General features: G+C 35.7%; 1 protein-coding gene across 4 annotated transcripts in view; it reads right to left on the bottom strand.

Annotated features, from left to right (window-relative positions):
* CDC42BPA (CDC42 binding protein kinase alpha) overlaps positions 1-13,512 on the bottom strand; it is a 326,370-nt gene that overhangs the window by 219,568 nt on the left and 93,290 nt on the right. For all 4 annotated transcript variants that reach the window (XM_061187371.1, XM_061187370.1, XM_061187369.1 and 1 more), the window contains exon 3: positions 1,350-1,433. In XM_061187371.1, the coding sequence (XP_061043354.1) occupies positions 1,350-1,433 (84 nt within the window). The remainder of the gene's footprint in view (positions 1-1,349; positions 1,434-13,512) is intronic.

A 13,512-nucleotide genomic window follows, 5' to 3' on the forward strand; every position in this document is an offset into this window, starting at 1 on the left:
GTGACAGTAAGGCAATTCAGTTTTAGGGAAATACAAAAGTAAATATTGAAGTTATTGAATATAACGGGCACTGGCACATATGTCAGAGAGTGACATAAAACTTTCCAGATACTCTTTTAAACACGATTTTATTACCTCTGTAATTACCTCTGGGAGGTAAAGAGGGGCTGGACTTGGGCAGGGTATAGTTAAAGAGTACTTTAGCTTTACCTGTAATGTGCTATTATTTGTTTTACAAAGAATATATCTGTAATTTCATGTGTGCAGTTTTTTTCAGTAGGCAAATAGAAAAAAAAGACTGAAAGCAAAACTTGCCCAAAATGTTATTAATTCTAAGTGATGGAATACAAGTGATTATTAGTTTCTTCTTTGTGTTTTGTTATTTCTTCAAATTTTCTAAAAGAAAGAAATATTGAAATATTTACTTTCACTACCACAGTATGTATCTATCATCATGGGAACCATTTTTGCTTTTCCCTATGTATTTGCTGTTTTTCAGGTTGCTACAAGTACTGGTATATACAGAAAGATTTCTAAGGGCAAATTTATCATTATCCTCTTATGAATCTTACTACCCTCTAGAGCTAACACTCAGCCTACTCAGCAGTATAATCCTTCTGTAAGTTAAAATATTAAAATACTTCCACACTGGTAAGTTCTGCTTCCCTGAGGCCTGTGAATGCCCTACCTCACTGAGCAACTCACTATAACCCAGAACAGCAGGAGACCTCCAGAACCACTCCCCAAATTTACGTGTAATGTCAGGTTTGACATACATATCGGCTATTAGATATTTTCAACATCATTCCAGTCAGTCTTTCCCTCAAATCTAGCACCAAGATTAAAATGCTGACAACTCTTGCAACAGCAGATTTTACTCCCATTTTTAATAATATAAAACAAAACATAAATTTAACTGCATAGTCAGCAATAAACAGAATTCTTACAGGCCATATTCAAAATTCCTGCTGAATTTGCTTATAGCAGAATAAAGATAAATAATATAAACAAGTTATATCAAATTGGATATCAATCACTACAAAATTTCTTCCTATAAAAGAAACTGGTTTCCACACATCCTTTTAACATAAGTGTCTAAGCCTGACATTCTAAGGGTTTCCATTTGGTTTTCAGATAATATTAAAATAGCATCACAAATGTAACATTCATCATAACTATATCATAATTGTGAATTATTGAATTTGTCTCTTAGGCCTTAAAAAATAATGCCATCGTAGATAAAAGGTTACTAAATGATACTTAAAGACCTATTGGCTCTCTATAATTTTATTTTTCTCTAAAAATATTTCTAAAATATTATTTAAATATTCCAATAATTAGAATCTTACCTCAGCTCTTTTCAGCATTTCCCATTTATTCAATATTTTCATGGCAAATACTTTATCTGCATTTTTTAGTTTCACTACAGCAACCTAGGAAAGGAAATACAACTTTTAAAATGTGACAAATAATACTTTTTTCAGTCATCCATTTTCCTTTTTCCTCTCTGTAAAAAAAAAATAAATACCAAAATTATCAGATTTCCATGCAGTTCAAATTCTAAGATCCTAAATCAAATAATATTGTCAGTTGAAAAAGTTACATTAGTGAACATGTGCCAAACAAACAACTGTGTTTTTGAACATGGTGTCGGTTGGTGATTGTATATTATATTCTTGTTTTCAAGTTTTCTGCTCTGGAATTTAAACTCAGTATCTACTAGCACTAAGAAATTGACCAAAATGTACCAAATGAAATAACTAGAGCTTAAACACTGCATGCCAAGTTCCAACACGATGCTACAGGGAAAGCCAGCTGCCAAAACAAACATGTTTCATGGGTATCAAACAGTATGACATAAACTGACACGCCACATATTCTTACACACTATACCACAACCCCCAACGTGTGCACACACACACACACACACACACACACAAAACCTAAAGATCAATTAAGGCTAACATCTCTACAAATTGTAGACTTCACACATACCTTTCCAACAAAAAAAGGAGCAGATACTTCTGTATTTTGTATTTTAGTTATGGATCAAAAAACTGTCAAATACAAATAAGTAATCCCCTATTTTCACTCTCAACAAACTGATTACGTTTCTGTTTCTACTTCTCTCCCTCAGTTTGACTAGATAATCTCAAAGGGCCCTTGCAGCTTACTTGGGATGCTATAGAGCAGAGACTGAACTACAGAAGAGGAGACAAAGGCTGTTTCCAGTTACTGGGGGCGGGTGGAGTAGGGAGAAGACAAATACTACTCTAATGTACAGAAGGAGAAAACAAACTATATACAACATATCTTCAAACAGTTCAAAAGGATAGTTCTAAGCATAGAGAATAGGTTTAAACTCAAGTCCAAAATTTTTTAAATCTTAATAGCAAATGTACATATCAGGGGCATTTAATAAATTTATTTTTGGATCAGAGTGCAATAACAATAATATGACTATATAATTAAAATCAGTGTATAATACTATAATATTATCTAAACTAGAATACATCTTGGTAATTGTCATAAATGGTTATACTAATGACTGTGATTACAGTTTCTCATCAATTAAAATGGTGGGAAGGAAGAAGAAATATCTCAAATTCATATGCAGTCACTTTAGTCTTTAGTCATACCTGGTCATATCTGCAGAAATGACGGATCAGTTGGTTCATGTTTAAAGAAAAGGGGCTGTACAAGATACAGAAACAACCTAAATACCCAATGACAGGTGAATGGATAAAGAAAATGGAATGTTATTCAGCCATAAAAAAGAAGGAAATCTTGCTTTTGTGACAACATGGGTGAACCTAGAGGACATTATGCTAAGTGAAATAAGCCAGAAACAGAAAGACAAAAACTGTATCATCTCACTCCTATGGGAAATCTGAAAAAGGTGAACTCATAGAAACAGAAAATTCTATTTCTAGAATTCTAATTCTAGAAAGGTGGTGAAAGGGGCTGGGAGTTGAGGGAAACGGGGAGATGTTGGTCAAAGGGTACAAATTTCCAGTTATAAGATGAGAGATGAGTAAGTTCTGGGGGTCTAATGTACAGTATGGTGACTACAGTTAACAGTATTGTATTATATACTTGGAAGTTGCTAGAAAGTAGATCTAAATGTTCTCACCACAAAAAAGGCGGGGTGGGGGGGAGTGCTGTGATAAAGAGCGAGGAAAAACTTGAAACATTTTTTCACTAGGATCTCTGAAAGTCGGAAAACGCAAGTTTCACTATTCTGTAGACTCAAATCATATGCTGCACAACTGGGAGCACAGACAGACGGAGGGACAGGAGCATAGAGCCAGACATGCCTGCACTTGAGACAGGGAAGAGATAAGGACGGCCATCACTTAAGCCCTCTCTTATTCTGATTTAGGGAAGAATGGCTGAAAGACTCCAACACTTAGATTTGCCCTTCTCAGGTCATGTGGTGTGAAAAGAACTCCTCCCAGCACTGTGTGATTCACGAATTTTCTATGCATGAGTATATAAGTATCTGATGATAACCAGTATAGTAGCAGCAGTATTCACCAACACATATTGAGTGTGTTCTAAATGCCAGTTACTCTTCTAAGAGTTTTATGAAGGTCCACAATCCCTTACCTGCAATTCTAAAAGCCAAAGGGTTTTCATAATTCATTTGGCAACATATACTGACATCAGGCTAAGCATAGTTTTGGGGGAGTTTTGTTTTCTTTTTAATCTCAGTGTAAAGATAAACATGCTTCATTGCAGAAACACCAATGCATTTGCTTATGAGGTTGTGCTCAAAACCCCAATAGGACTGTTATATAAAATAGAGTATATGTATTAAATTATCTTTCTAAAATCCAAATAATATTGGAACCAAAACCACCTCTGGATTATAGAGCTGTGCAGTAGAAATAAGCTAGCACTTACTGAACACTCAAACACTGAGCTAGCACTTATTGTGGCTGTTCAGGGTAGTGGTGATAGTGTAGACTCTACAGCCAGACTCGGGTTATACACAAGTATAAAATATTTAAAACAGGGTCTGGCACTTAATAGGTGTTCAATAAGCAATAGCTATTATTATGTGTCAAGCATTGCACTAAGCACATTATAACCCAATCTCTCAAGTGCTGTTTACTCTATCACTAATATGTGGTAGACGTTATACATCCTAATTTCTTCAATTTCTCTAACTAGGAAATAAGAAGCTTTGATCTCTTCAACTTCCAACTTTATAAATTTATACCCAAGACACATACATCAACATAGAAATATAGTTAGAAATATCCTCAAATGAACATATATATGTACAAATAAAAACTAAGCCACAATATTTACGCATGGTTTCCAACAGTGAAATATTGTAAATAACTTAAATATTCTGAAAGGTGAAACTGACTGAATATATCACAAGCAATAGAAAATTATTAATATTCTTGAAAATGTTGTTAGAGAATACTATTTAATAGGGAAAAGTTCACAATATATTGTTTAAAAGAAGTTTATTAAAGTTTGTACACTAAAATTAATTTTTTTATATATAAACATAAAGTATATAGCTATACATTTCTATGCCATATTTATTCTGAGAAAGACAGGCATCAAAACATTTTAAAAATCAGGTATTTCTAGGGGATATGATTTCTATTCCCCTTTCTACATTTTATGTGCAGAACATATAAAATTTGAAGCATGGGGTGGGATAGTATGGAATACCATACCTCATCCTGATCATGAAATGACCACTAATTACTGAGGTATTTATAGTGTGGCTGATAATGGCCAAAATGAGACCCATACTACACATCTATGTGATAATCAGGAATGCCATGCTGCTGCAGGGTGAAAAACATTCTCAAAGCTATCTTACAACAGTTTCATGAGCTGCTTAAAAACTCTTCTGGAATGAGGTGGGATGTGGTGAAATAAAAATGTCAGTTCACATAGAAAACAAACTTACGGTTACCAAAGGGGAAACGGGGTGAGGGAGGGATAAATTAGGAGTTTGGGATTAGCAGATACAAACTACTATATATAAAATAAACAACAAGGTCCTACTGCATAGCACAGGGAACTACATTCAATATCTTGTAATAAACTGTAATGGAAAAGAATATGAAAAATATGTGTCTGTATCACTTTGCTGTACACCAGAAACCAACACAACATTGTAAATCAGCTATACTTCAATTTTTTTAAAAGTCAGTTCAGAAAATATTCTTAAATTATCAAATTGATGACATGATGAGACAAGAATATGAAGTTGATGAAGTGATAAAATAAAACTGATCTTGCTTTTCTCCTTTAACACTACAGATCATTTTCATGTTCATTTCACAAAGAAGAAGGAGGAGGAGGAGGAGGGGGAGGAGGAGGAGGGGGAGGAGGAGGAGGGGGAGGAGGAGGAGGGGGAGGAGGAGGAGGGGGAGGAGGAGGAGGGGGAGGAGGAGGAGGGGGAGGAGGAGGAGGGGGAGGAGGAGGAGAAGAAGAAGAAGAAGGAGAAGAAGATTCTCCTAGAAATCTAACTTCAGGTTCTAGATTTTCAAGAACCACAGCTAACTGACATATGAGGGTAGTGCGTTAAAATGTCCTTTCTTATATAATTTGATCAAAATGAAGAGTACACTTAGTATGGACGGGAAGATGATAAACTTAATACAGAACAAAGACATGTTTTTAAAAACACCAAATATAGAGCTGTCTTTAAAGACAGCATATTAAAAGCACTATGATGTTAGAAAAACTGCAAATGCTACAGAAAAATCAGTAGGTGACAAATGTAAATGAATGAGTTCTTAAACATGATTTAAGAATCATCACTTATAGATACAATGTATAACTTAGGAATGATCATACTATATTAAACAGAATTTCAATATCCAAGAAGCAGCTGGCATGCAGTCCTACAAATCTAGTCTACATTCAATATATCCAGAATTTGCCATACCTCCTCCTCTAGTCCATACCATTCCCATCTACCATGATGTCTTGCCTGGACTATCCTACCTAGCCTCTCTACTTCTGCTCTCACAGCCCAAAATCTGTTCTCAAAACATCAGCCACAGTGATTCTGTTTAAACTAGCTCAGATCATGACACTCTGCTCCAAAACTTCAGTTTCTGATCTCTCTCCATGTAAAAGTCAAAGTCCTTGCTATAACTTCTAAGTAGCGTGGTCCAACATATCGTGGTCTCCCAGATCTCATATTACTCTCCTCTTAGATCACTCTCTCCAAACATACTCATCACCTTGTTCAATCTCAACTTAGTGTTTTTGCACTTATTATTCTGTAGGTCTCAAATGGTCTTTCCCCCCTATAGCTACATGGTTTGCTCTCTCACTCCCTCTCTAAAATGTCATTCTGCCCTTTCACACTTTCTATCCCATGTCTTTGCTTCCTTTTCCCCTTAGCTCTTTTTACTTAACAAACTGTATATTCTATTTATGTATTTTGCTTACTGTTTGCCTCACTCACTAGAACATAAGCTCTATGTGGGTAGGTATTATTTTTTTCTCATTTGTTCACTAGTATGTGCCCAGTGCTTGGGAATCAATAGGTACGCAATAAATATTTACTGAATAAATCACGAGTGATTTGTAATCTATATGAGTGTATATACATAGAAAGTTGAAAGGCATCTATACACTCAGCTTCAAGTACACTACTAAATTGATACTGAAACTCAAATAAAAATAAGGCATTATGATAAAAGAGATACAATTCTGTATCCTAAGGTTTAAGTGTGTACCAGATTATTCCAGCTCATGTTGCTCTCTTAACAATTATGTATGGCTTTTAAAGTCTCAACTTCACAACTTAGCTTTTATTATCTTTTGTGTATTGTTACTGTTCACTATTTATTGCTCCGTGTCTTTGTCTCCTTTTCATCTCTGCTGTATAATGTCTACCATCACTTATTATTAATAATAATAAACAAAAACACTCATTTATAGAAAGCTTACTGTGACTGGCACTGGGCTGAGCACAATACATATACTGCCAAAATCAATTCCTACACCACTCTGAAGTAGGTTCTACAGTCCTCACTACCTGATTACAGAGCTAGAGTTATTTACTGCTATGAGTACTGAACAGTTCTACAGGTTCTTGAAGAGATCTTCCCATTCATCATGCCTATAGTCTTGATTCCTATTGCCATGTTAATGGTGATCATTGTTAATCTGTATGGAAATCACTGTATTTGTTTTTTATAAACTGTTCTGTTAGTGATCAGTCTGTATTCAAAATATTTAATTAAAAAAATACTGAGTCTCTTTAACAAGCAAACTAAAAACACTACAAAGAGTTCACTAAACCAGCTAGAGGTATCCTCTCTATGGAGTTGCAATTTATATATATGGTAGTGATAGTCAAAATATTTAGAAATTGGTACAGCATGGGCATTGACCAATTAGAGCAGACACTGGCTATAAAAATATAGTATGCCCATGCCAGTGTGCCCCTATGGACTGAAGACTAGCCCATATACAGAGGCTATCAAAGGTGAATCATGCAATATAACTTCAAACTTCTTTCACTCTCCCTTGAATCCCAGGAGAGCCAGGGTACAGAGTTTTTAAGGAAGAATGAATGGCTAAAAATAATTCTCCTTTCAGACCCTAAGACTAGGTTATGCAGACACATTAGGGCCTAGTTATGGTAATTAGAGGAAGCAAGCTAATTAAAAGCTTTTGACACCTGAAGCAGGGGTAGCAGGCCAAAGCAGCAAGCTTTCACAACAAGCTCTGAAGCCCAGAAGCCTTGAAGCTGCCGGAGCAAGGCTGGAGCAGGCAGAAGCGGTGAGCCACCAGGAAACTGTGGACAGGCAACACCCAGGGCGTAAGTTAAAGGTTTTCCTGAAAGCAAAAAGGAAAACCCAGCGTTAAGTTAAGCAGTAACTGACAACAATTGAGTCGTAGAGAGAAGGTTCTTAACTCGTAGAGCTGTTGATTTTCAATTATATCTTGCTCCTTTATTATTTCCCATAATTTACGCATTTCTTATAGGAGGTACATAAATTATGCTTTCATTTTCAGAGTCGTTCTGTTTGTTTTTTTTTAACGAAAAAGCATAATTGAGAGAAATGCTGTTTCTGTCAGATATCCATGCCAGAGATGAACCTATCCACTGGGTCTATATAATACCTAATGACAAATTCCTGATAGAAGACAAAATACTTTGGAGAAAAAAAAATTATCTCTTTAGGGCTGTCTTTGCATTTTGAAATCTATTAGTTGATAACTACTACAGGGTATGTAAGGCCACCAGAGATATTTTAACCAGGAATGAATAACTAAGCAGTAAGAGCTCATAATCCAGCCAATACTACTTTTCTGTACAAAATTCACTGTCTTAAAATAGAGTAAATTATCTACAATCTATTTGTTGCTTTTATTTTACATACTTTAATTGATATACATACAGAGCAAGGAGAGAGGGAGAAAGGAAGGAAGGAAGGGAGGGAGGGAGGGAAGGAGGGAGGAGGGAAGGGAGGGAGGAGAGAAGGAGGGAAGGGAGGGAGGGAGGAAAGAAAGAAAAAAAGGAAGGAAGGAAGGAAGGAAGAAAGAAGGAAAGAAAGAAAGAAAAGAAAGAAAGAAAGAAAGGAAGGAAGGAAGGAAGGAAGGAAGGAAGGAAGAAAGGAAGAGAGAGAGAAAGGAAGGAAGGAAGAAAGGAGAAGAGAAAAGAAAAGAAAAGGAAGGAAGGCACCTTCTCATACTAAATCTCAAATATTATCAGCCATGCATTAAATACTCTGAATTGACTCTGGATCACACTGGCCTACGACCAGGCAGGACTTATTCTCAGTCCACTGACAGCCAGACTGCTGTCTGCAGCAGCCCACTCCCGACCCTGCACCCATTCTTCAATTCTTCCAAGCATTAGGACTATAGAGCAAATATCACTGTCCTTAACTATCTGCCTCACTTAATCCTAATGAGTAACTATAAGCAATTCTCCAGGGCCCTGTCCTTTTCTTCAGTCCCTTTTATGGAAAAAAATATATAAACAAATATACATATTATTTAAGTATTTATATTATTGCTTTATTTTTTCCATAGTTCAATCTCAACTGAGCCCTAAATCTATCTGCAGCCTCACCATTAATCCTTTGTCCTTTACCAATCTTCTAAAATAACCTGTGCCACCCTGCCACCACCATCTATCCTATCCCTGACCTATCCAAACCTTACCCTGCAATTAATGACCTGGTAGCCTACTTCACAGAAAATAGATCCTTCACATTCCCTCATACCACCTTTAAATGTTTCTATATTTCTACTTCTCCCTACTTCTTTTCCTTTTGGGCCCAAGGAAGAAGTGTCCCCACCACTTGCAAGGATAACAGTATCATCTGAGATCTTAACGCCAGACTCTCCCCTTCCTTTTCTTCTTTCCCTTGTTCCATTAAAGATTTATTTCTGGACTTCAAGTCTTCTTTCTTATGGCTCCTGAACACCAATTGATAAACTTTTCCATGACCATCTCCCATCCAAAAACAAAACATAAAACAAAAACTTTATTGCCATCCTACCTTCCCCTCAAGAAAGTGATATCACATCCCTTTTTCCACAAGGTATCATTTCTCCATAAAGCACATTTGTAAAGAGTACTATATGCTTGCTTTTTCCACTTGTTCATCATTCGTTTCTCAGCCTCTTTCAATCACCTAGTTCAATCTAGTTGCTATTTCCCTCTACTGGACTGAAATTACTCTCTCAAAGATCAATAATGACCTTCCAAATTCCAAATAAAATATATTGTTCTCAACTCTCATCTGTTTCAACCTCTCTTCGTTATTGGACATCACTGACAATCAATATACTTCCCTACTTATTCTTTTTTCTGTAACCTATTAAATGATTTTCCCCAAGGATCCCTACTCCACATTTTTTATATCTCCTCTCCTTCCTGACCTGTATTATCTATTCCATATGCCCTAATTAATACCTCTATGCTGATGACTCCTAAATCCTTATCTCCTAATAGGTAGACCCATACTTCTAGTTACCTATTAGTCATCTCTCTAGAATGTTCAGCAAATATTTCAAATTTAACAAGTCAAAAACCTGCACGTTAAACTCATTTACTCACGTTGCATACCTCAATCATCCATGATTTCTACCTTTCTACCTTCACTGACATCCAAAGTGACTTCTTTAACAATCTGTCTATCCCACCCATCCTTCTTGCCCACTGGCCTAGTTCAAGTCCTCATTATTTCATCTGAAAAATGACAATAGGTTCCTTTTTGACCACCTTACTATATGTCAGACATTATGCTAACTGCTGAGAATACAAAGAAATAAAAGAGCTCTTGCTCTCAAAAATCTCACAGTCCAGTGTGGGAAACATAACTAAACAGATAATTATAGTACAACATGAAAGGAAAGGTAAAAACAAAGTCCTATAAAAAGCACAGAAGAGAGATTCCTAAGCCAAAAGGCAGGAGAAAGGAGGGAGGTATGTAATCCATGAATATATATGTTAACACTACTCGGAAGAGGTTATTGACATATGAGTCTTACACAGTGAGCCCCAGAAAAAGGGGACCAAGGGGGGTCTGACTGGAGAGAGGGAATATTTTGGGAAATGGGGGCAGCATGAGCAAGGCACAGAAGCAAGTGCTATCTGTGCTGGGGAGAGGGGTGAAGACAATCAGGGATAATAAGCAGTTTTCTTTCTTAGGAAAGGTTTTCGTCACAGCAGGGAATAGCTAGAAATGAAAGTGAAGGATCCAAATAATGGAAGAGTTTGTATGCCACGCTAATCAACTAGAACCTTAAAATGTAGATAATAGGGAACCATTCTTCATATTTGGTTGTAGCTACATAACTTTAATAGCTCTGTGGAGAATGGTTCTGAGGCAGGGAAAGAAATGAGAAGGTTACAGCAGTAGCTGAGGTGCAAGATATTGAGGACCTAACTAAGGAAGAGAGGAAGAAATTCAAGAAATACTTAGGATAAAAAAATCAATGATTAATTGAATGATGTGGAGGCTAGAGAGTGAGAAATCCAGGATCTCCCTCCCTCTGGTCTCTTCTCTACCAAATCCTTCCTCTACACTATCAGTATTATCTTTCTTATCATTCTGATTCTATCACTACTCTGCTTATTAACATTTGATAGGACTCCCATTCCTGTGAAATAACGTTCCTTAGAATAGCATACCAAATCATTCACTGCATCTGCCCAAGAAAACTTTCAATCCTCTTCTTTCACTACCAACAACAAAAAACCCTATATTCCAGGCACAAGATCACTAACTGCTCCCTGAATAAAAGAAATGCACTTAAAAGAAAAAAATAACTATTTTGATTCTTTTAGAATATAATTATTATAGAAAATTTATAAAACTGAAATGTGAAAAAAAAAAAAGAAAGCCACAGATAACATTATTTCATAGAGAAAATGACTCTGAAATCATATGTTTGTCCATATCATTTCAACCAGCAAGGTCCTCTTCTAGAAGTTTCTTCTAGAAGTAATTATTTAGAAAAGCATCTGAAATACAGTGAAAGCATTTTGTACAAAAATGCTTTGGATAGCATTATTTCTAATATAGAAAAAATAGAACAACCTAAATATTTCATTCATTTTTTATGTATTAAGCACCTGCTATGTACTAGACACTGTTGTAGGTGCTGGGGAATTGCAGTGAACTGACAGGGAAAAAATTCCTATATTCATGGAGCATACATTGCAGCTTAACATTATTGTTAAATAAATTACAGAGCTTCCACATAATGGACTTCTATGGAGCCATTAGAAATCAGGTTTAAAAGAAATGTTTCGACATATGGGGAAAAGACTTAAAATATTTGGTTAGAAAAGCTGGTTAGATATCAATGTTTATAAAACTATCCCAATTTTATTATCTATGAATAGAAATAAAATTGGAAAGAAATGCCCCCAAAATTACAGAAGTAGATCTCAATGCTGTGTACCTTTCCCTCTTGTAGATTAGACTGTGATCCTAATCAAGGGTATGGAACATGTTTGGATTATAGTATATAATTAATAAGTATTTTTTTCATTAGTCAAAATAGAGAAGCATGAAAGAAAAAAAGAACTTCATTTTTCTGTTTTTAATCTCCAATAAGGAAAATTATTATATTTAAAAGTATTGTGCTAAGTACTGAGTATAATGAATAAAGAAATTCAGTCCTTGCCTTCACTAAGAGTCTATTGGTGGAGACAAACATTAAACACAGAAATAAGGAATTTAAAAGTTAAAAGTATAAGTGCTAGGAAGAAGTTGTACAAGGTTCTCACCTTCCCCATTAGAAAGATAAAAGTATCTTACATCTTCACTCCCATTTTTATAAACTCATTAATCTACTGATTTCATTTTCCCATTCAATTCTTTCACTGATCGCATTCTGCCATCAATTCTTTCACTCATTTGCAAATATGTAATGATTTTAAAGAAGCAACAGTAATAACAAAATATATTTTGTTAGGCCGAGATGACCTCCACTTTCTCTGAAAACACAATATCCATTAATATTGGCCTTAAATATAATGCATGAGTCATTTCAAAGTATCTGCAGGAACTGTATCAATAAAAGGTGAGTGCCTGGGCAAATTCACTCTGCTCTACTTCCCATTTCTGTAAAACTTATCCTGCTGCTTTTTTATTCCTAGAGTTCAAATTTGGAGTGAATAAAAATAGTCTATATTTAAAGCGAGAAAGGTTCTACCCTCTCTATTAGACTCAAGAGACAAGTGTTGAAAAACAAAGGAGTAATTCTCCTTCACTTCTGTCCACGATTAACAAGTGGATTAAGACTCAAGACTTGTCCTCTAGCAATCAGCCTAGAAGCCCGTATCTTAATATGACTCTGTTCCACTAGCAAATGAGTTTCTAAGGCTGACTGGAAACCTCAATTCAGCTAGCTGGATATACATAATTTTTGTCTATTTTGAGATCCAAAGTGGGGAACAAAGGTTTACATTTGAGGGAAGGTAGTGGGAAGTCTCCAGCTTGGCTCCAAGTTCCTTAATCTTTTTTAACAGCGGATCCTGGTAACACTGAACCTGATCTGGCTACAACATACCAGTTAAAACCCAGAGGCAAAGAGAACAGAGTAACTGGAACCTTATGTCCTTACATGGATGCAACGTCTTACAGCCCAGAAATAAAGAGTATCAAAAACATCCAGGATTCAAGAGTACAGGGACTAGAGACATTTATGAAAGGTATGTAGACGCAGAACAGGGAAGATTGGGATTCTCAACGGATGGAAACACTTAAGTAGTATAAAGAACCTCAGCTGTGCAGACCAGTCAAGAAATATTCAATTACTGAAGCACAAGAGCCAGGTACACTGACTTTTGTTGATGTTTTCTTTTTGTTAGTATTTAAAGACGGTTTTGAGATGGTAAACGAGGGACACTCATTTACTTCTCTCTCACTCTCAATCTCATGAAATTACAGAAAATATATATTGTTCAAAGGAATAAAATTACAACACTGGAAAATAAGAAGAATAACATCAACGAATCAGATATTTTAAAGAATTCCTGAAATC

The sequence above is a fragment of the Eubalaena glacialis genome, chromosome 3, assembly GCF_028564815.1.
Source record: "Eubalaena glacialis isolate mEubGla1 chromosome 3, mEubGla1.1.hap2.+ XY, whole genome shotgun sequence".
NCBI lineage: Eukaryota > Metazoa > Chordata > Mammalia > Artiodactyla > Balaenidae > Eubalaena > Eubalaena glacialis.